This window comes from Lagopus leucura, unplaced genomic scaffold, assembly GCF_019238085.1.
Source record: "Lagopus leucura isolate 7727_CA_CO unplaced genomic scaffold, USGS_WTPT01 Super-Scaffold_100035, whole genome shotgun sequence".
Lineage (NCBI taxonomy): Eukaryota > Metazoa > Chordata > Aves > Galliformes > Phasianidae > Lagopus > Lagopus leucura.
This window is the reverse complement of record NW_024962284.1, coordinates 1,230,688-1,255,853: the sequence shown is the minus strand read 5'-3', so window position 1 is coordinate 1,255,853 and position 25,166 is coordinate 1,230,688. Positions and strand designations below refer to the sequence as shown.

At 39.7% G+C, this 25,166-nt stretch overlaps 1 protein-coding gene across 1 annotated transcript in view; it reads right to left on the bottom strand.

Annotated features, from left to right (window-relative positions):
• Positions 1 to 20,568: 20,568 nt before the first annotated feature.
• Positions 20,569 to 25,166, bottom strand: part of PRMT3 (protein arginine methyltransferase 3) — a 48,344-nt gene continuing 43,746 nt past the window's right edge. The window contains exon 15 of the mRNA XM_042882727.1: positions 20,569 to 21,292. Coding sequence (XP_042738661.1) covers positions 21,183 to 21,292 — 110 coding nt within the window. The 3' untranslated portion in view covers positions 20,569 to 21,182. The remainder of the gene's footprint in view (positions 21,293 to 25,166) is intronic.

Genomic DNA, 25,166 nt, shown 5'->3' with positions numbered 1-25,166 from the left:
GTGTTCCGTGTGACTCATATGGGGGCTGATTACTAAACCAAATCCAGCAAGAGCACGGAAGAACTTTCTTTCTGGTAATTAGGGGAAACATGTGAGAAACACGCAGTACTGCAGCCAGAAATGTGCAGGAAGGGGGAACAACCATCCATTTCTACACCTCTCTCCCTACCCACGGTTCTCTTCTTTTTTTCTGCCATTCTTGTACTTCACATTACAACCAAATTTAAAATACCTTATGTATACAAAAATTATATATATAACCACATATCTATTTATAGAGAGGCATTCACTGTACATATAGCGTACAAACATTTTAGTTCTTCCCTGGACTCTTTGCGCCATCACACAACCCTGCATTGCTTATCTTTTACAGAGCATCACGGGGGGAAGCCCTCACCCCTAAATAAATGAAAACGATACACACTGTAAGCCATTCTCCTTCATCAAAACTGTCCTGATAAGACTTAACAGGGAGCCAAGGTGAAAGCAACTGCAGTCAGGTGAGTGGAGTTCTTCTCCACCCATCAAGTGCTTTTTTGTTTGAGAACTGAGGGATGATTCTTCATCGTTCTAAGCCAGAAGTTAAGCCCCAATCATTTTCCCAACGAAGTAACCCACCCGTAATCATCTTTTATGTTATTTTCTATGCAAGGGAGATTTGCTGTGCGCAGGGAAGCTTTACTCTCACTGAAGAAATAAAAACGCGTAGCCAAAACGGGACACTCCCTAAGCAACCTTCTCAATTGTTTAACGTCAGAGGCAGAGCTGCTGTCCCTCCGCATACGCTGTGCTAGCGTCAGCTCCTCCCGAGACTATTTGCTGTTTCAGCGTGAGCAACGCGGGGTGCGCACTTACGCGTGGGACAGGCGGGCACTGCCCTGGGCTCCCGTGTACCCAACGCAACTCTCGCACGTCCTTGGTAACACGGCTCACCATCGGGGGCTGCGGGGGGCGGCCCCTGGTCACTGCGGACGGCAGCAAAAACTCACCTGCGCGTGTTCTTCCGTGAGCCACCAAAGCAAAGGAGACCGGCGCTAAAAAAAAAAAAGCCAGCTTTTCGCAGGGAAGAACGTTGCGTTTCCCGTGCGAAAAAAAAAAAAAAAAAAAAAAAATCTTTCACCTTACCACAGAGCTTCAAAGCATTTTTACAACATAGATTACGCTGGTGTTTAAAACACATAGAAGTATTTTTATGCTCATACACTTCCGTGCGTTCCTTTTCTCTCCTCTCTTCACTTGCCTCTATATTTCCCCGTACCGGTGCGTGCGGCACTGGGGGCACACAGCGCGCAGTCGTGCTGGGCGGGGGGAGCGTCTCGTTGTCAGCGCCGGGAGCGGAGCGGGGCCGCCAGCTCGGCTGTCCTTGGCCCTGGCTTCGTGTCTCTAAGGGCACAGAGCAAACTCGAAACGACAAGGCACCAGCTCCAAACTTCTTCTAAAACCAGAGGGCTGACTTTTGGGGGGGGGTTGTTCGTTTGTTTTGTTTTGTTTTCAGATGATTTGATGCAATTAATTCACTCTTTCAATATCTAATCTTTTAATATCTCTTTTAATATCAATATCTAAGTGATATTCTTTCCCTTTTCAATCAGCGCTGCAGCGTGAGATCGAGGTTCTACTCCCATTAGCAGGCCCCGGCCCCCTTACTCGATTCCCACCGCCTCCCCCGCTCTGTGGGGACGTCGGGAGGCTCTCACCGAGCCACCGCAGCGAAGGTTCGGAGGGAACAGAGTTGCAGAGCAACACAGTCCAGCACCTCTCAAAAAGAGGAGACCCCCCCCCCTTCCTCACGGAAAAGCAGAGTCACTCCGCGAGCCGGTGGCGAAACCTACACCGCTCAGCAGCCGCCGGACGGGCAGACAGCCCGCAGCTGCCAGCCCCGCTCTGAGCCCCGTTCGGGCTTCAGCCGCTGCTCCAACATCTGCCTTCCTTCCCCCTCCCTGTCCGCTACGAAGTTTGCCTCCGTTTGACGGCTGCAGCCGCAGTGCCAAGCTGCTCCCGTGCCTGCCCACCCGCTCCTTGGCACCGATCCCTGGGGAGTTAATCCGCCCCCGTTCCCGAATCTTGCGGAGACGTTCCCCCTTTGGGCAACGCGGCAATGCCGATGTGTTTGCGTGCGTTAAATACATATGCGTATATTTAACAGCGATGGTGGTAACCGTTGTGAAAATTCATCGATAGCGATGCGTAATGCAAAGCCAAAATAGCATTGCATTCCCGCAGCTATGAGCAATCAAACTCAGAACAACAACAACAATTAAAAAAAAAAGAAAAAAAAAAAAAAACAACAACCAAAAAACCCACTTTGCAGGATCCCGCGAAGTGATACATCTCAAATTTCCTTTTCCAATTCTAACCAGGCGTAGATTATTTTTATAGCCTTAATTCAGCTGAACACAGTCTTCTAGGCAGAACCCTTCCCACGGACCCTTCCTTAAGCCAAAGAACCTCATCAGGCTGCAATATTTCCCCTTTCTCAGTTAATTACGTCCAAATAATGAAGAGACTGTAAAAATCTTTAGGGCGATAATTACCTGCTAATTTTCTCCCGTGCCATGCCTCAGGCTCACTACTGGCTCTACTATATACTTTCTGATGCTCTCCTCTCCATTCCCTTTAACCCGGATAACTCACTGGATGGCCCTTGGGTTTTCAGCACGTTGCCGAAGTCGTGCATCCTCATTGCCACAAGCACCCAGTTTCTCTCCCTCAGCCGAGATTCACTGTAAATAATCGAAATGAAGAGAAAGGGGGATCAGGTGGGGGGGAGGAGGGGGAAACAGAAGCATCTGAAGGAAATTTCTGCACCACTGGCCAGGCATTGATGCTCCTAACAGCTATTTAACCCATACATGCATGGGTTTTTTAAATCCGTCCAGCCAGTTTCCCCAACCACAGGCCAATCTAGGGCATAATAAACACAGATTTGAGCCCACAAATCTCTTATAAAAAAACAAATATATCCATAAATGAAAAAAAAAAAAAAAAAAAAAAGACTAACGTATTTAATGGAAATCACCAAGCAGATGCTATTTAGAACTCTGAATATATTCCCCTGGTTTACCCAAGGGCAATCAAGTCAAGAACGGTTTTAGTACTGCCACAGCGGCCTCCAGGCTTACTCCCAGCCTGCTCACTGCGCTCATCCCAGGTAAGAACGACCTGTCCTTGCATCACAACAAGATAAAAACACCTCTGTTGGAACTAATGGTGCTTAACACTGGGATCAGGAGTTTCTGTTAATTGCACAAATGCATTTTAAGTAGGGTTAGTGCAGAGAACGAGGATGCCACAAACATCCCGCAGAAAATACAGCAGACTCCAGCAAATAAGGTCAATTCTAACATCTCTCACTTTGTGTTTTCTTTTTTTTCTACTTTTAACTGTTAGATCAAAAACAGTACTGATGAAATGCAGTAGCACTGACCCCTGTGAGGCTGTGGGACAATACAATGTGTGGCCCAATTATAAGAAAAAGCACTCCAACACTAACGTAATTGCTTTGGTGTTTCACAAGGCACAGCCTGATTGTCATTTGGATCTTTAGAGTTTCTAACTTAGTGGGGAAAAAAAAAAAGCCTTAAACTTTTTCTGTGTTCTCTCATAGGAGACACTTAATTTCCCCTTGTTCACCATGAAAAGGCAAACTTCCCCAAAAAAGTGATTTGAATCGTGGCAATTTTCACGCAGAGATAATGAGTCAACTGTGATCCCTGTATACCACCGGGGGGAGGGAGGGGGAATCCTATGCTTTCGTCTATAGGGATGCCAAATGAAGAAATCCATCTGTTCACCGTGTTGATTTACAGTCAGATTTACACCAGGTTGGGATGTAAACCTGAATCAGCAAGTAGTCTGTAAGACATCCCTAAGAGCAGCAAGTATCTGAGGCTGCGGGTTAAATCTAGCTTTCCTTCATTTTGACCGAAGAATAAATATTAGGGCAGATATTCAGATAGTGCTACTCTATTAAAAAGATGTAGGACCAACTCCCTGTCCTGAACTCTCACTTGAAAGAGGAATATATTAGTGGTAACACTTCCCCTAATCACATCTGCCTTAGTAGGCAGCCCACGTAAGGACAGCAGAGCCCCATTCTGGGTCCAAACCTTGGATGAAAGAGGCAGGTATGCCAGCACTGTGGCAGCTGGGAACTACCCCAGGCTGAGGAACAGAAGACAGGGATATATTACACAGCTACTTTTCAGCTTCATTACACTGTCAGATGGCTGAAAGGGGCTGGCATCGCAGCAGAGAATCTGGCTTACAGCTTGTACACACGCGGCTGTTACTCACAGGCTTCTCAGCTGTTAGTCAAAGCTACATAAACCCGTCACATCTGCACTTCACTGGGAGCAGACCCATGTTCTCTAATGGCACAGTGCTTTTTTTCTGGCCATGCTGAAGTAGGCTTGAATTGCAACATACCTTCAGCTTGAGTTCTGAAGAGAAGACTCCAACAATTAGCTGCAAAAAAATTACTATTCATTCCCTAAGACAACCTGTCCATTAAATTCAGGGAATTAGATTTAAAATAAAGGCATGTAATTGCTTAAAAATAACTACAAAAGCAAGAAAGCTTCTACCAGTCTGTTCTACCTGTGAAAATCAGGTTTAACCATTCTCTCAAGTACAAACCTCAAAGTAATTAGAATGATGTTGCTGTCCTAAGGAATGAGATTCATTGTTTAAATGACCACTCTGTTTATTCCTATGGTTCATCTGGAATTCTGGACAGTTTCAACACTGAGTTCCAAATACACTGCATGTCTTGGTCATATTAAAAATTCAAAGTGATCCACTATCTAGAAGGATGGAAAATTGAAGCCAGACTTGCATGTCCAATCTATTGATGTTTTTATACCACATTGCAAAGAACTTAAAACATAGCTAAATACCATCACTTCTCCAACTGAAGAAACAGACAAAACAGGACCAGTGTATGCAGCAGATGGATAAAACCAGAGAAAAATTTAAGGGTAACATGAGTACGGAGTTGAGCTCTACCACAGACTTCAATCTGAGTGAACACGGGCCATACACTCCACCCTCTCCCCTCCTGTTCTTTCTTGTTCTCCTCTCTTGTTCTTTCTTACTTCATTTATGTAAGTACCTTTTAAAGGTATTAGTCATCTTAACTTTAGGCAGATGCATGAGTATGAGCTATTGTTATGCTGGCAGCCAGGATAAGGTTTCACAAGTTCAACGAAGCAAGTTCAATCCTCCCCACTTGCTCCAAAGAAAATCTTCTTTCAAGCCTTAACAGAAAGAGAAATTGGTATAAAACCCATTTATGAATCAATTCTTATTACATATTCTCATGTCTCTGGAAATAACAATGCTCCAAGGCAAATGACTGTCTTGAGGCCATCGTGCAATGGTAAATCCACACTATGGTTTCCAAATTGCATTACAGTGCTAGAAAACCTTCCTCAAAACTTCAGCTTTTTTTAGTGCATTGGCATTAAACACCTCCATTCCAAACAGGTAATTCATTTATTTCTTGTCCTTTGTACAGAACATCAGCTGACCTGACTTTATTGGCATTCTCCCTTCACTGTACCATTTTACACTGACATCAGAGATTAACACTTGATCCAAAAATAGATGGACATCATTAGGAAGCAATAAGAATCAATACAGTCAGATTCCTCAGAGCTGCAGTAGGGGAAAAAAAAAAAAAAGAAAATATTCCAACAGCCAATTCTGCACAGATCCCAAGATTAGGTTATGAGTCATCTTGAGAGCAGCGCAAAGACAAAAACCAAAAAAAAACCTTGAAGTTTGTCCAAGGTAACAGTTGACTAAATGTAGCAACATGCACTTACTATCAGCTCAGCAATGTTCCTCAGCTGAAGGACAGAATTCCCACTGACTCAAGCTTGGCTGGTAGACCATTGCCACATACTTCTGCACAGAAAGGCAACTGAAGGGGACTCTTGTCTAAAATATCCAGTATTTTCCATGTCAGAGTATGCATGACTGTGTGTTGCGCCTATGGCATCAGTGGTAAGACTGCAGACACAAATCAGCAGAAGATAAAGAAGTTATCCTGCTATCCTAAAGTTATTCTAAAGTTATCCTAAAGCAAATCTTTGCTTGTGGTTTGTTTCCCTTCTCTGTGGGTGTTTTTGTTATGTTTTGTGTTTGTTTCTCCATTTTTTTTTTCTTTCCTTTAAAGTAGTATTTTGTTCTAACAGCAGCAGTGGAAAATAACTCCAACATCTAGCTAGTTTTTATTGTTTGTCTTTTCACCAAAAGAAAGAGCTAACAGATGTTATTTTGTTTCCCTTTTTCTATTTGTTTCCTTGATGTAACCCTAATTAAAAAAAAAAAAAAAAAAAAAAAAAGCAGTGATGCAGTGATTGGTTTCATGCCTCTGTATATTTCCCAGTTCAAAGAAAACCATGAAAGAAAACCAAAATCACATTACTTGTGAAAGACAGAAGTAGATAATTAAAAAAAAAAAAAAAATTATAAACAACAGGTATTTAAACGGTTTCAATATTTCAGCTGAACTTCTAATTATTCTGATGAGAGATAATACTAACTTTTAAAAGTGTCAGCTCAACAACCAATTTAATGTACCCTTGTTGCACAAAGAAGAGGTTACGATTACTTTCAATCACCTTAGAATCATAGAATCACAAGCTTGGAAAGGACCTACAGGATCATCCAGTCCAACCATCCTTCCACCACCATTGCTACCACAAGCACTAAACCAGATCTCATTGCTCCTCATCCAGATGCCTCTTGAACACTGCCAGGGACGGCAACTCCACCACCTCCCTGGGCAGCCATTCCAGTGCCTGACCATTCTTTGGGAGAAGAAGCTTTTCCTTATGTCTAATCTAAACCTCCTCTGGTACAACTTGCAGCCATTTCCTCAGGTCCTGTTTGTTACCTGGGAGAAGAGGCCAAACCACTCCTCATCACAACCTCCCTTCAGGAAGTTGTACAGTGCAATGAGGTCTGCCCTGAGCCTCCTCTTTTCCACACTCTGAACAATCCCAGCTCCCTCAGCAGTTTCTCATAAGACTTGTGCTCCAGACCCCTCACCAGTTTCGTTGCCCTTCTCTGGACACGTTCCAGGGCCTCAAAGTCTTTCTTGCATTGAGGGGCCCAAAATTGAACACAGTACTCGAGGTGCGGCCTCACCAGTGCTGAGCAGAGGGGGATGATCACCTCCCTGCTCCTGCTGGCCACACTATTTCTAATGCAGGCCAGGATGGCACTGGCCCTCTTGGCCATCTGGGCACACTGTCGGCTCATGTTCAGCCAAGCATCAACCAACCAACACCCCCAGCTCCATTTTCTCTTCACAGCCCAAACCTATAGTGCTGCGTGGGGTTATTGTGGCCAAAGTGCAGGACCCAGCACTTGGTCTTGTGTAGTTTCTAAGCAAACAAGCAAACAAGCTACCACACTAAATTCTGCTTTGTTGGAGACCATGTGTATTAAGGACAAATGCTAAATATTAGTATTTCAGCACGTCTAGATATCCTTACCACAGAACTGGAACTTTCTGGATGACAGGTTTCAATTATAGTGGTTCATTAGGTGATACTATGAAGACTTTTTCCCCCACTCCTCTCCTCTTAATTTACTGCTTAAGATTATTTTTTCTGCTAGCTTTATACTAACCCCCCTGTTCTCTTCAAGCACATCTAAAAATTAGAGGATAACCTACAATTCACAAACCTGCATCTCCTGTATTATGGTAATAATCTCTTTTACTATCAAAACCACATTCCCATCCCACCCCTGGGATGCAAGCTGGGCAAACTAGTAGAAGCTACGTACTTACTCATGTGATGTACTTGAAAGAGAGTTTTTGATAGCAGAAATTGATGCTTTTCTGTCAAGGCGTGCTGGTTCTGCCACCTCAGCATAGCTGTGGGATTTGGCCAGGCGAGGAGGTGGAGGGGGGCTGCTGACTCTCTTTTGATGTCACCATTCCCATCATCAAATATAAAATGGCTATGGTACCACTCAGGTTTGGGTATCACACCGTAGTGAGCTATTTGGTCAAAGACCAGAGACAGTTAATGCCTGTACGGATGTATGCAATATATCCACCTGGACAAACCAATTACTTCAGTGTCATTATTCTCGTCTCTGCTATGTCAGAGGAAATTTTTCAGAGCAATAGTTGTTACTTTATAATTGAAACAGAATGAACAGAAACTTCTTGGATCTAGAGTGAGGCTCCCATCTCTTTTCACCCCATCTGCTCATCCTCAAAAAACACATCGTTACTCAACTTCAAGCAATGACATTTAGACAGACAAAATTGATTTTGATGTCTGGAGACTTGAACCCAGAGAATTTCACAAAACTTGACCAGACATTTCTTCCTCCAGCTTCCTGCTGGGATTGACAATTATTAGTGGTTTCACTTCAGATAAAGAAATGTTTGGTCTGTAGCAGACAGAGGAAAATCCAAGTATCACATAGCCCTGATGCTGAGGAAGAACAAAGAACCTCCAAAGAAAGTGAAGGAGCATACAAGCACACACTTCAATGCAATTTTGATGGAGACAGAAATTAAGCATATGTCAGATACAAGGAAAAACAAAGCCAGACCAACATACAGGCTGGAAACAATTGCACTCTGCAGGGAGTAGCAAAAAAGATTTGCAAGACAGCACTGTTTTTTTTTTTTGTTTGTTTGTTTGTTTGTTTTTTGTTTGTTTGTTTTGTTTTGTTTGTTTGTTTGTTTTTTTGAATAGATGTTCTGGGAACTACCAACAGCCCACAGTGTTGGCTGGTGGTCAGCAGTGTTTGATCAGGACACCCAGGATCTCCTCATCTGATTTTTAGCTTAGCAAGGTAATAAAGAACTTCTGCAAATCTCAGACCTCGTGACAAGAGGTGACTGGACGTGACACATGGCAAGAAAATGACATATACCTGCTTGGTATTTTCATCAAACTCTGAGTTTAGAGAGCTTCTACATGGAATCATGAAAATATTAACACCTACGGCAACTTTTATGTCCCTTTCAAATCCAGAAAACTAGAAGAAACCAGAGGAAAGCATGCTGGTGCAAACCCCAGTCCAGGCAGCGTACTACAAAGATTAAGTGTGATCTGTACAATCTACAGCTGGCCTTCTATCAGATTCACACGTAACTCCCTGTAGAAATCCTCCAAGTGATAGCTCATACTTTCTTTTCTGTTTCAGATAATGAAAAATAGTTTCTTCACGTACACTGCAAGAAGCTGCTAGGGAGCAAAAGGAAAATTAAATTAGACTTGTAGAGGCCTTCGTGAAGCACTGGCAAATGTAATGGGCTCTAATGATGTTTTCAGAAACCATATTGAGTTCTAAGTTGAGATAATTACTACACCAAGTTCCAGGAGAGTGTTTTTGTTGTTGTTTTGCTTTGTCTCATATTAACTTTGCCTACCATCTGTGCTCTTGATATGAGCTTGGCTTACGGACCCTTTTTCCTTTATTCCTTTATTTCCTTTATTACTTCAGTTCAAAAGAAAAGGTAAATTGCATTTGACCAAGTCAACGTAGGATTTTATTCTATATGCAAAGAGAAGAGCAAGCAGAGGAGAGATACTCTGGACAGAGGCTGTCTATAGAAAATACATTATGCACAAAAGCACGTAACAAATCCATCTGTTTCCCTACCCTTGCTCTTTTTCTACACACAGTCCATTCATCACCCTACACAAACCCAGTATTCAAGAACCATTTTTATAATTGTTCCTGTTCATTGGTTAAAAAGCTTTTGGCCTTTTCTATGTCCAATTTCTTGATATTCTTATGACCAAATATCCTCTTACGGTCATTTAGACATGTTGATAAGGATGAGAAGCAATGTACAGATTTAAGAAAAAATTCTGACTCTTGCTTTATTATATAACTTAGTATCAGCAACTCTGATTCTATACCTGTGGACTAAGCTTTGTTGTGTGCTCTGCACAGGCCACAAGTGGCAGCCTGCCCTCATTTCATATAGAACCATATATTCTAGACCGTAGAATTGCCTGTTTCAGTGAATCTCACCACACTTCCACTCTACAGATATCTTTGAACATTTCTGCAGTGCATAAGACACTTAACATTCACCTCAGATACTGCATCTCAGTCTTAGCTTGATGCTCAGATCACACCTAAAGTTCAGGTACTGAAATTGATATGCCCCTATAAATTCAGATAATTATAGCTTTCTCGCACTTTTCTATGTCATAGTTGCAGAGCAAAAGGTTCCACTGAAGAACATTTCATAAGCTCAAATTTCTACGCACTAAGAAATCCCTGAATGGCTTGAAGTTCTGCTGTAATATTAGGTAAGCATAAATAATCCTGGAAGGGAAGGTGCTTAGATCCAGCAGTAGAATTTGCACTGACTCCACTTTTAATAGAAAGATGCCCCCAAACTCATACATCAACACCTACCTTTCCATAGAACAAAGTGCTTCTTTAAAGATCATCCTTGGTAGTAAGAAAGCTCAGTCTCCTATATGGTCTGGAAGGTCCTCTGCTTCCCATCATATCATGGAATCATATAATAGAATGGTTTGGATTGGAAGAGACCTTAGGGATCATCTAATTCCAACCCCCTGCTAGAGGCAAGGACACCTCCCTCTAGGCTAGGTTGCTCACAGCCCCATCCAGCCTGGCCTTGAGTGCTTCCAGGGAGGGGACATCCACAACCTCTCATTACTGAGGCTTAGTTTTGGATCCTGCCCCTCTTGCTGCAGCTGTGTCACTCCCATTCTGGAGTGCCTGCCTGCTGACTTGTCATTCTGCCCCGTTTCCTCAAAATACCGCAACCTGGACTCGATCACTCGCTCCCAGGAATGGAAACAGTTTACAACCTACAGAGGATTTTCCTAATCCAGAAGTCAGCATCCAAACCAGGGTAACAAACCCTAATTGCCTCCACTATGTTTTCAAACAGATTGGTTAAATATTGTCTAATGTGGAAGAAACACCCAACCAGTAAATCAAACAGTGTGACTATAGAAGTCTGCCTCTTTCTTCCTCAAATAACATAAAGCTGCACATACCAAGTAGAGAGAATGCAGGTGTGGGAGATCATCTAAAAATATATGTTTGTCTTTTTTCAAAGGATCACTATGCTCCAGTGCTTTAAAAGTATCTCTGGCAATGACCAACTCTGCTGAAAAACACATTGATCAGCAATAGCTTACTAAAAACAAGGCTTTCAGTACCAGTAATCTATTAGCTGGGCATGCTGACTAATGGGAACAACTTCCATTTTGTTTGCAGGGCTATAACAAGTTGTATAAACACATGAAGTTATTGAAAACATTAAAGCACAGAATGGTCTCAGAGGAGAAATGGCAGGACTCAGGAAAAACAGGCAGATTGTGGCAGGCGTATGAAAGAGGAACATTTTATTCCAACCTCATTAAACTCTCCTACAAACTTATTTCCCAACCCTTTCCCAACTCCGCAGACTACTATGACAATTTTCTGCTGGTAATGAATTTAAGTGGCACAGGGAGACAATGAGAAGGGTGTAAAAGTTCAACCATTGCTTACTTTTCCCACTAACAGGAGCAGAGATTTCAGATGTTAAAGAAATAAGGTAAGATGGTAAGACCATAAGATGGTCTTCGAGGGTTGATTTTGCTACGATTCCTTTGTTGACAGCTCTCTGCTGTTGTCTCAGTTACTTCAAGAATAATTATCTGCCATATGGATGATTAAATCAGGCAGAAAATCTGATCTGGAAAAAAAACAATGAAAAAAAAAAACTGTGTGAACAACAAAATTCCATCAAAGAATGGTCTGAACCACAACCCCTACTTCATGATAGATTCCTCTGCTAACATTGCACCTAACTTTCAATGGAAAGCACTGACTGAAATCTTGAATCAAAATGAACTCTGAAAGGCATCACAAATTCAGACTTTAATATAGCCATTACAATACCTGTCACCTTGCCTGTATTCAATATTCATTTTAATATAGGGAGATGAGAAATAGCATGATGCCTTTAATGATTAAAGCGAATGATTAAAGCACAGACCCAGTTAATCTTAAGAAATAATTTTCGGGAAATCTATTTCAGAGAAAATAATCTTAAACTGCATATAAAAATAAAGACTTCGCTTTTCAACATATTTGGAAGAATACAAAAAGTCTCTATTTTACCCCAGGAATTTCAGGTGTTATCTCACCTCATTCTTCTTTTTAAAGCTCTTGGCAGCTACATAACAATAGCAAATTGTTGTCATACACAGTTATCAGAGGAGCTGGAGAGTCCAAAAATGACCAAAAATATTGACAACTATTTACCTTGATTCTCAAAAACATTGTTCTTCAGTTAAGATATCACAAAAGGGCTTTTCTTCAGGCATTTCAGAAAGATGAACTCTTGCAAAAAAGAACTGTTTCAGCAGATAAAAAATAACAAAAAAATTAAAATCATAGCCAAATGGTTTGATAGTAAAAGAGATTGATATGTTTTCCTTAATATTCTTTACTTCCAACATCATCAAGCTTTCTGGCACATGCATATTCTCATGAAACCATTCTCCTTCCATTTTCCTCAGATGGCAGCGTTCCCTGATGCTCCTTGCTGTTACTGCCAAGAGATGTTGGTCCACTTTAGGTGACAGAGAGGAGAAAGAAAAAAAGAGGCCACCAAGCTCCAACTAGGTTGCACAGTCTGATAACATTTCTATCTGGTAATATGACGGTGGTCAAAATTGTATTCAAATCAATTTGCAAGAGCATCATTTCCCTCTCTGGGGACCCTGTATGGTATTTATTACCACCTAAGCTAAATATACTTTAGGGCCCAAATAGATGAAACAGTTGTGAACGTTCTAAACACATAGGTTTCAAAATGAACAGTATTCAGAGTAAGACTTCGTATTAATTCAAGCAGGCAAGTACAGTGCCACTGTAACATGCGAGTTGCAGAGAAGTCCTTCTTCTCACATCCAATTTTCCAGTTGAGCAGGACTTTGTTTCAACAGTGTCCAGTGCTGTGACAGAAGTCAATATTATTAGGAAATTCCCTCTCTGCATTGCTCCTCTTTTTGCATAACCCATCAGATGGTTTAATCAAAGTCCAATCCTACTTACTGAATCCTACTTGTGTTTCGGGCTTAATTATCTGAGCCATCATTATCTAGACTGAAGCAACAGTACTTCAAAGGAGCTCTCATTGATAGGTGCCCCCCAGAGCCTGTAGATTCATTGCACCTCCCACCAGCAGACCTTGCACACCTCCAACACTTTTCACCCAAGCACACTGAAACACACTGGAAAGTTAAAAATAGTTCTTCGTAAAACTAATATTTAATGAGAACTATTGCTAACAGGAGTACTGGAGAGTACTAAAGAGGTACTGCAAATTTATAGTAATTTGTTTGGAAAGTACCAGAGGAACTTTCCCTGTTTTACAGATACATAGCTCATGTAATATTTTTACGTAGCGTGAAAACCACCTCCTTATGTGGATACAATTTAAAGCCAGGTGGGAAGATACGAAGAGAAGCCTACACAGCACAGATTATGTTCTGGTAGTACTGCATGATACTCAAGATGTGTTTTCACCCATGGAAATTTCCCAAATATGAACATCTTCAAGGTACTTGAATCTATTCCTTGTTATTTGTTGCATATTACTGTAAAGATGTACTCTCTCAGTTAAGGCAAGCTGTTTTGAAAAATCTGCCCATCATTTCATGTATGTTGTAACAAATCTCAAGATGACAGACTGGTAAGGAGAACAAAAATTGGCATCCTCAGTTCTGCCTAGCTTTCTTTAGGAGGAAAAAAAAAGAAAGGAAAAAAAGAAATCAGAAAAGTTTCCAAACAACCATGTAAAGCAGGATTATTTTAGCATCTGCCAACTGAACCCAAGAATTGTTTTATTTGGTCTGTAGCTCTCATTTGTGGAAAGATAGCTTCACTTTGCTTGTTTTCCATGGGACATTTTTGTTATCACTTGTTTCCACTTTGAGTCGCACCCAAGTGGAAAACAGAATTAACATGCTGAGTAAGCTTTATTCCTCTTTAATTTGTTATTGCTGTCATTAGGAGTCATTTCAGTTCAGCTAGTTGTTACAGGAACAGAACAGAAACGTTATAAATCTGTAAGTTGATTGCTGTATGGTACAATTCTTTCATTGGGAGAGTCCTTCTCACTTATCATGGTGGAGTCCAGGGAGTACTGGAACCTAGATGCATTCTTAAGTCAAAGAAACTAACATCCTTGCCATTTAGAAAGGTATATAAGCAAAATTTGTTTCCATTTTGATATATGAGAGGTAGCCAAGTAAATAAAAGCTAGGAACCTGTTGGTGCACATCAAGAAACAGGTCACTAGTTACAGATTCAGAAAAGATGGTCTGAAATATTCCACCAACTGAACTTAATCTCCATGTTATCAGGACTCGTGAGCTCTTTGTCTCTCCTGTCTATGACGGTAAATCACCACTAAGAACATTGCTTTTAATGGCAAATTTGATCATCTACCTATGAATTTTATACAAGGTCAAATAATATATCAAATAGTAAATATTCAAATTACTTGGAAACCTGGAAACTGAACCATACTCAGATTCTTCTCCAGTCCAATTAAATAAGCTTCTTAAAAATTTTTAACCAAATAAACCCTTCTGCAAACTCTCTGTCATGATCATAGCATTAACTGTGAACTATTTCAATGTTCTCCCTTGCCTTGTCGTGCAATACAATATTTGTCTTTTAACTGGATATTGTACTGCATTGGTTTTAACGCCTGTTATAGCCTGCATAAACAGAAGAGGAGAAAATCTTCGTGATGTTTCTTTGGAAGCCCGCACACCAGGAAATGTGCACAGGACTTGAATTTATTTTTGTTTGCCTTCAAGAACCCCTCAATTCCATTGCCGTGCAGTCAATCAGCATTGTAAAGGCAAGAACATATTACACACAAAATCTGATTTCTAAAAAAACTATTTGTCATCACTTTCATCTTCACCCAAGCTGTTAGTTTCAACTTTTAATCTTCAGCTTCCTTTCCCGTACAGCTGTTGGCTCTTTCTAATTCTTCCAGAAATAAGTCAGACTTAGTTTGTGACATTCCTCTATGCTTGATAAATACACCATTTTTTTCTCAAAAAAAAATTCAACTCAGGAAGAAAAAAAAAACAACAAAACATTACAAGTCATTAAAGGGAACTTCAAGCACTACTAAATAGACCACAGACAACTTCCTGGAAGAAAAGAAGTCTTAAAAACTAACTGCTTTCTCCTTTTTGAGTTGGTAGGCATATCCTTCCAACTAACTTTCTGAACCATCTCTAGACCTTTAGCTACTTGCAGTTTAAGGTTTGCTTTTCTCTGGATGACAGAAGCTGGAGCTACCTCGTTATAGCAGGCTCCATCAAAGAGAATTCAGAGGGTCAAGCTAAGGTGCACATGGAAAAATCCTATTAGAGACCTCAGCATGATGCACACAAAAGAGACATTTGGTAGGACCGGGAGCATTAGTCTTTCTTGCTTACCTGCTCTCTGACGGGTACAAAAAGGGTGAGCTTTGCACTGTACAGAAGTAAACATTTAAAAGCATTACAGAAAACAAAGAAGATTAAATAACAATTCACCAAAAGGGAAAAAACCTGTAGTTCAGCATCCACATGGAAATGGAGCTGTAAGCATCGATAGTCTTTTCAGATAGAGTTATTTATGTTCAAGTGTGCACACACGGATTTCAGGACACAGACAGGCAGACAAGAGAATGTAAGCCAATCTTCAGTTTCATATGAATATTAAAAGAACTTTTAAGAATCACCTGTCAATTTAACACATCCGACCTTGGGCTAAGTATAACAAAGTATTTAAGCATGAATGAAGATTGATATTTGAGGATTTTTAATTGGGAAAAAGGTTGGATTCATTGTCCTCTGTGCTATTTAGGACATACTTTCCTAACAAAAAAAAAAAAATTGCCCCACCAAAAATCCTCAGTTATTTAACACCAAACAAGCTTTCCTCCCCTCTTCCCCAATAACCCAAACCACTTCCTATTCAAGAGAGAGCAAACATAAAAATAATTATGGGTTATTAAAGCTATTTCAGTAAGGCGTTTTCCTCAATATTGGTGCCTATCACTCTGCTAGCTAAAATAGCCCAAAGCACTTCCAGAGTTATTAACTTGCAAACTAATTACTGAATATCAGAAATGATCAATTTTTCAGGAATCTTGCTTAAAATGCCAGACTAGTCTCCTAAGATGTTAAAACTCACCTATTAGTTTTAACATTGGACAAAAAGGCTACCCACATGCAGACATTGATTTCATGTTCAATATCAACCGCAAGAAAACGTGAAATAAGCAAGATTAAGCCTTACTAACCAGAAAATAATTAATTGCTCACCCAGCAAACCACGTCGCTGACAGGTGAAGGTCTCAAACAGTTGTATTTATATTCTACTTGTTTACAACAGTAAGAACATTCCATTGCAGTTCTCGAGATATAAACAGGTCTCTATGATCTTCTTGGTGCTGGGGGATCTCAAGACAAATTGCAATAGCTGCACACTAGTTAACACGGAACAAAGCCTTCCCTGACATGTAAATCCTGCTTTCATGATATGGGCTTCTCTTGCTATGAAGAGTATTTTTGCAGAAGTTATCTTAACTACAAAACATTCACTGAACATAGTATTGGTCTATGAAGATTGTTATTAGTATACAGTATTTTGAAAATGCATAGTGCAAACTCGAAGATTTCAGAGCACTTACAGTATATTCATATACATCATGATGTTTACACATGTAAGCAGTTCCATGACACTAATACTCGCCATTCCTACATGAGATTGTAGTTTGGCAAGCAAACCATCTTTTCCAATTGACAGCCACTGACAGTTAGGGGAAAGGCCAACTTTCACACTGTTGGGAAACAGGCATGTTATTGCCATCATGGGTTCATCGGCCCTTTACCATGTGCCAGTTTTTTAGTTTTCTGAGGGGAGGGAGATATACTTTACACATCTGATCACCAAACTGAAGTTATGGATCTTTGCATTGACTTTTTTTCTTTATATCCTCCTACCTGCCCATCACAGACTAAATCACTTCTGTATTTCAGCATATTTTAGCAGCTCTCTGTTAGCAACAATAACTTGTTTGGCTTTAACTTCATAAGTTCTAGGGCCAAGACCTGTATCAAACCTTGTCTGTACCTGACTTATTGCATCAGCATTCTGTTTCTGCCATAGCTGCAAATCAAACACATTCTGTACTGATTCCATCAGTATTGCTGGTAGCTAAAGCAAAACTCATGTTTGTACACAATTTTTTGCATCTCTCAAGAACAAACTGCCCTTTAGACCTTTCTGTAGGTAAGAGGCTGCAGTGAGAATGGAAGTAGTCTTGCAAATGGGACAGACTTGGGTAAGTCAGAGTCTTCAGACACCAGGAAGCTGCAGTCATCAGAAATAAGGGAATGCTTTAAGGTAGCACAAGAAACACAAGAGGAAGACTGAGTGGTATAAACAAGACCGCATCCAACCAGCAGCAGGGCTTGCTGCATGCATTAAAAATTGCATTTGTACATCTCAGTATGCAGAAAGGAGAGGGAAAAGAGGTAAGAGAAAAAATTCTCAAGGAAAGAGAAGCAGACAAATAAATGCCAAGTTTGAATTTCAAATCTAGGCAAATATAATCCAATGTAATCCACAGGACACATTTATTTGGTATTTCTTAGTCAAGAAAAGACAGATTTTGACATGAGTTGCTACTAAGAAAAGAAATACCATGAGATAAATTATCTCATTTCAGCTGGTCTGACAGACAAGCATCAGTGAAATTCAGCTTCTCTACAATTTTTTTTTCATTCTTTTCCAAATACAGGTACACAAAAATCAAGTAACATATCTATCTGAAACTCTGATTAACCCATTTGTTTAAAAAAAACCCCAAACAAACAGTATGTGAATGGCAGACAAATGACTGTCTGTACATTCCTAGAATTACAACTAGGACAGCACCTGGGCTGTATCATGATGTCATGGAAGGAATTTGAAGAGGATGGATATACAGCACCTTTGTCCTCAGAAGCACAGAAGCTCTAGCTCAAAGGGCAATACCTTCATTTGCACCTTGGACCATATGCCTTAGGATAAAGGATTATAATCTTGGACTGCATGAGTTCTACTCCCAGCAGTTACTTGTCACTCTTCTGCCCCCAGTTTGTTTATTAGTGTCTTCAAAAAGTGTTTAATGATCCCATTTCCTAAACTATTGAATTCTCAGAATTACAATTAGAAAAGATAAATAACTGACTGTGCTCTCAGATAAATCCTGTACAATCCAATTCCTGGGTAGAGAAAAGCCATCTGTAATTGATTGGTTCCTTCCACAGGATGCCGTGTGATGCTGCCTATTGGATCAATTTTCACCCACGTGTACTGGAAGTTCTTTGAAACAGCAATGGATTTGTCACGGTAGCATCAATCTGCCTTTTAGTCATGCTAATTAACTGTTACATTCGTTAACATCATTCACATCTCCCTCACATCTTGTCCCAAATTTGACAAAAAACAACGGTATGAGAATTTTTCAGATTTGATTTTTTCAAATTTAAATACCAACAGTGCCCTAATTCTTAACAATTATTACCATTTAGTCTTCCATCTCTGCACTCCAAGTGATTTGCATCCAGCTTTATCTGTTTCTGCTGACCATCTGCTCATGCACTGGTCATGCTGCTTCAAAAGTTTAACTCCTCTTTAGTCCACCTCCTACTCTTTGCTCCTGGAAGACATAGTGACCAAATCTCCTCATCTTGGTGCATTTTTGTTTGTTTGTTTTTTAATCACAGCTAACATTTTCTCTTTCCTTTTAAAAATTTTCGACTGTTCTTTCATTATTCTCCCCTGCTGCCAAAGATCAACAATTCTTTAAAGGTCTTTATACCACTCTCCAATTCTGTTCCTTTTCCTCCGAGCTCTCCATCTCAACATTTATACAAATACACTCTACATTTCTACAAAATCTGGAGACTCACTGAAAAAAAGTTAGAAGGAACCTTGCAAGATTAGAGTCCAATATCTCAAAATTCAGTCATGCTCGAAGCACAAAACTTCACATGTACATGAAACTCTCACAGTAAATTATGCACCAAACAAATTAACACCATATGCTTACAGCTTGATTGCCACAGTGCTGTGAATACCCACCCTGTGACAATTTCATTCAGTCTGTCAATAGATTGCCTTTCTACATAGTGGAATAGTTTGAGTTTCATTCCAAGCATTTTAACAAAAAACAAACAACTTATTTTTGAATGGAATGTATGTTACCAAACTAGAAAAATGGTGGCAGGTCACAGAAATCTATGGATCAACTATATCACTGTTGTGTCAAATACTACTGGGAAGTAAGTCATCCATCTTTATTTTCTATTCAATTGTCTCAGTTATTTTTACAGTAAAGCCTACCTTGAAAACAAAATCCTGAAAATATATAGAATTTGTCAGTTGTGTGCCATCTCGCTTCATAAAACAGAGGCATCTAAACATCGGCAGAAGTAATGCATTCATTACTAGATGAACACAAGGTTTCAATACAGGTTTAAATTCTTTTGGTGGTCAAGCCCTTATTTAGGCTATTAAAATGAATTAACCAGACTAAGTGAATATACTGAACACTCCAATTAAGCTGCACACATGAGCTGAGATCTTGAACATCTAATCAGGACATTTCAGGCTTTAATGGTAATTCACTAATTTCCACACAGGAAAAAGCCCCCAATCCTCCCAAGCACACAAAACGATTTGGATGCAGATGAGTAAGCTGTGTGTTTCCACAAGAGAGAATGAAACAGTGTTGAGATGGCACAGAAATCCACAAGGCTGCTTACAATTAAAAAATGTGGTAGCACTGTACTAATTGCGGTTTCCTCCCAATACACATTTCACTGTGTGAAAAAAGGGCTGCCTTGCAAGAGAATTTCAGCTTCTGTAATACAAACTTCCACTCTCTTGCCAAATTGGCATAATCACTGATAACATTCTACTAACCTTTAGTTACAGGCAAAAAAAAAAAAAAAAAAAAAGGAATTTCCCACACTATAGTATCTAATTACTCAAATTTTGTGGAGCAGAGTCTAAGGCAAAGAATCTCTGTCTCTTAGTCCTTGAAAAACAAACAAACAAAAAAAAAAACAAAAAAACCAAACCCACTTTATAACAGCAGTTCAGAGGCAACTAGCAAAACGCTGTCACTTTCCTTGAAATGGCTTTTGAATCAACATTCAGTATAAATATTGGTGTACAACACAAGTTTGGTGTTAAAGTACATTAGCGTTAGAACCAAGTGTGCTTAAACACCACGACACACACATCAATCTTTGACTTCATATTCAATCTCTGTAACCAGCCAAACCAAATGTACTGTTGCAGCAACTGTTCCTAGCATTTTTCCTAAAGCTGCAAAAATATACAGCTCCACCCACCCATGCTCCAGTAGGCTAATACAGAAAAAAACCTTAGTCATAAATAAATGAGCCATCAGTGGACAGATAAAAGAGTATCCAATTAAACGGGAAAAAAAGGAAGCAGGCAACTGCATTATAAAACACACTCAGATCATTTATTTAGATTAATGTAACTGAAACGTGATACGACTTTTTATTCACAGAGTTGTAATAAAAATAAAATCTTTGGTGCTGCAACCTGCAGTTGAAATTCCAAATTTATTCTCATTGTGATTTTCTAACTACTGCTGAGCTGCAGTGGCACATCATTTAACTGCTCTTTCCATATTTAAAAAAAAAAACATTTTTTTTTCTTATTCTTTAATGGTAAGCATCATTGCCAGCTGGAGAATAAAGTAATATTCAGATATCATGATTACTTTACCTCACAACACAACTTTCAAGTTATTTTTCTCACTCAGCTGTCTCATCTAACCAAACCCAACTTCTCTTTCTTTCCCCCACGTTATGTGAAATAAAGCAGGATCTCATTTTGTCATTATTTGCCATACGCATGTGCAAGAGCATCCAAAATTTCAATTGAAAATTTCCAAAACTCTCTCAGTTTCAGGTACCCTTATCACACTGTTGTGCCTGCACACATATGAAGTTCCAAGAGTTTACCATTTTTGGCTTACAGAAACAGCTACCAACAGTTAAATCTAACAGTTAAATTGGACATTTTTCATAGCTATACACATAGAACTTTCATTGAAGACTGTAAGTCTGCTTTACATCCTTGACCAAAAGGGTTATAACGAGGGACCGTGGATCTTTTCTGTTCTTGCGGACTGTTATCTTTCCCCTCAAGGCCTCTCCTGCAAGAATGAAGAAAAAAAAACAACAAACCATTAATACGCTTGCATTACTGTATCATGTATGCTAAGAGGACGGATGCATTAAGTATGTTTATATTGCATGAGAAGTTGCTCTCAATTAATTAGGGTCTACAAAGGTTTCCTTTATGTTTTCAAAGCTCTGAGCAACAGTCCTAACCATCTACAGTTAAACTGGTTGAGGTGTTGAGTCACACAGATGCTTTATCACTCAGCTGACCCACCAAGTGCTCAAGCAAGACACTAACTTCGACGTCTACAAGTATTTATTCAATGGCTTTCATTCAGGTATTCAAAAGGTCATTTGTGCCTCAGACTTATATGCATATTATAAATTCTTGTGAAAGCTTAGGCATGACAAATGCTGTTTCAATAGCATGGCTCAAGGTTTACAACCAACCTACAAGTTACACTCTTTTTACATTTAGGAAAACTACTATCAGTCAATATTCTACTAAGTCAATTAAAAAAATCCACAATTACAAATGCTGCTTCATATCCTAAGGAAATAGTACCTATAAGGGATTTTTAGTCACATTTTAAATGAGCTTACCAAGCAGATGTCTCAATTTCACAATGCTTTTGTGAAGATTGCTGCTTCTGGATATTAGTAAAAATTAACTTTTATTTTCAGTCCTTAACAAGGCTTGTACTTTCAGTTATATTAGCAAGCATGTAGGAAATCTACTCAGATATTTCACACCATAAATTGCAACAGCAATTAAGTTTTCTGCTACTCTTCTTTTAGTCCTTGCTCCATTCACTTCCATGTCTCATGCCCACCACGCTCACTATTGCTTTCTTAATGTGATTTTAAAAGCTACTGTTTGTGACCTGCTAAGGAGTTGAAAAAAGAATTGCAAAAATGGTTTGATAGTTTACAGAGACAGATTTGCCTGGTAGAAGGATAAGTCAGAGAAAAAAAGGCATTATAGCTTCTCTTCAGTGGGAAAGTTTAACCTAGTTTGAACATAAAAACATTTTCAGAAATGCGCTGCAAAATTCACTACTTCGTGTTAATGTTCCCTAATACCGAAGGTTTTTGAAACTGTATAAACTGAAGTAAAGAATCTCCACAAGCAGAATTAAAATTCTATGACTTAAATCAGCCCAGACTGAAGTCCTGCCACGTAAAACATTTTAATACAAAGCAATACAACGAATGAAGCGGAGATCTAAATATAATTTCAAAAAATACAGCTGACTTCACAGAACAGAGCCTCAGATTATGTTTATATGACAATTTCTGAAACAAAGCATTTTTCTCAGCTATTTTCATGCAGTAACAACATTAGATCTGCCTTCCTAAATAGGCTTTTCTGAGGGCTGAACCAAGCAGCAGCACTGCAACCAAGTAACAGGAAGGTAGTTCTGAACAATTAATCAATGTCACATAGATATAAGATGACTGATGTTTTTTCACCATTGTCCTCTCCTACAAGCTGCCTGGTGGAAGCTGTCTGCGGGACTCAGCTGCATCACCTTGCTCTTATCACGCTTAGCTGAATGCAAGTAAACTGCACAGTGCCACTGCAGTTTGATTAGGACAAAACTGAATGCATTACCATCCCTTCCAGCATTTTTATTAGACTTTGCTAAGTCCTGAGCTTTGTCCAAAAAGAAAAAAAATGAAGAATTCAGCAGAACTGCTGTAGAAGCTTGCTAGCACAGAATAGGAGAAAATAAACAAACAAAAAATCCCTACTTCTACACTGACTCGCTACCAAGTAACAAAGCTCATTACATGCTCTACAGAACACTCTGTACACACGCAAACCCTTAACACTTGTGATCATTTATTTTGGTTCTGACTTTCATCACCACTGAAATCATAAGCAATCATAACTTTTAATTATGTCAGTGCAACAAAATCACCCATACAGCGATTCTGTAAGATAAGACACTTCTCAGTGCAAGAGCCTCTACTACTAAGTTATTTAGGCTGAGCAATCAGTACTTTTCAGTTTATAACTTGATTCATCTGATTTGACTGAACCTGAAGATTTTGTGCAACCTTCTGCATACATATCCATAATACCTATGTAAAGCTTGAAGTGACCCGTGGCAATGAGCTCATAATGTGAAGACCCCCCCCCCGCCTTTTAATACAGCTCAGTATCCTCTCACTTTTTGATTACAAAAAAAATGGAAGGAATAAATGAAGGCAAGCAGCAATCAAGATCTTTCAAGGCTTTTTTCTTTTTGTGGAAGAGTTTGATGAAAGTAATTGTGAGGCAAGTACGAACATGGTACTTAAAGCATTCTTTATTCTGACCCCCCGTTAAAGCTTGAGATCTTCAACTTCAAAGACCTTAAGATCTGTCAAAGAAAAATCTCACCGAAATTGTTTTAAATAGAGCTCTTACAAGACTGCAGTAGACTTCTGCTAAAGATACCTTAACTACCCAACTGCCAGTGAGAAGTATCTTTTGAAATCCCCACTCTAGGGCTGTGACAATCCGCTACACAGCAATAACCACAGGCTTGTAGGAGGTAGACATTGATGTATTAACAGTGAGATTTGACACCTCTCTTAAAGACAAGTTCTCACACAAGACTGACATTTTAAACAAAATCTTGTTTTCCTCTCTATTTTCAACAAACTGGAGTCACTATCTTAAGCAAAACTGAGGTCTAGCAAGTAACTGAAATAAAGCAAGCATCACTTTGGAAGAGTTGGCTACAAAGAAGTTTCCATATATCATCCATCTTCTGAAAACGAATAGGAACAATGAAAGGTAGAAATCATTTCTTGCAGAACAGTGAGCATTTCCCTTAAACTCAGTAACTCGTCCTTAATCTCCCCATTCATCCAGGTAATCCACAGGCACCTACAGCTGTAGGTGAACCATCACCTTCCCACTTGGCCACGTTACTTACTGAATCACCAACTCAATCTTCAATAAGCAGTTTCTGAATTGAGCAGAAATCACAGGCTTCCAGTATTATTCATCTCCTCTGTGACAACACTCTCATACAGTCTGTTTAGTTTAAATACTTTCTGTCTCTTCATTGTTCAGCCTGTTGTGAAACTATCTTAAGGCCCCGTGCTTTCCTGTCATACATGAGCCTGTTCTTTGGCATACGAACAACAACCGAATTGTTGTTTCAACACCCCAGGTCAAAATTGAAATGAAAAAAACCCTGAAACTAAATCTAAAGAAGTCTACACAGCATGTTAAGTAAGTTAAGACAGCCTAGTATGAGCTGCCTAACATCCACAACCCACACGTGGCAGTGCAAAAATTCCCAATGTAGACCAGGCACCAGAAACACTTGCCGCAATGGACTGTGAGCACCATGCATCAAGTGGAGCTGTAGGAGCCAAACTACCTCACCTAGAGCTAGTCTCAAGTCACTACATTTTATAACAGAGATCCATTGTGTGGCCTGTCTCAATCTTTCTCTCAGCAGTTGGAATAAAACTCTGAGAAAACCATACTATTGCTGCCATGTGTAGCGTATCTCGTTGCAATTTCAGACTGTGCAAAAGGAAACAGTGTGGCACAAGAAATCTGTGCAGCCTTTCTTGTACAGATATAGAACTTCAATTACCTTTCAGTGATAAGAGATTCTGCCCGCTCTGTGCCCAAAATACAAATTTACAGATTCTTCTGACAAGTCAACAGGATAATTTTAAGCAGCAGACTTCACGAGTTACATCATAAGACATGGAACATCTAGTCTGACCTCAAGATCCAAGTTTTAATAATTACTAGATATCAAATGCAAAACATTTTTGGAGATGCTATTTGTAAGTAAACAAGTGACTGTTCTAAAGACACCACACTGAAACTGTAGACAGGCAAAACAAACAATAAAAAGCCAATTAGGAAACAAATTACCCCACTGGGAT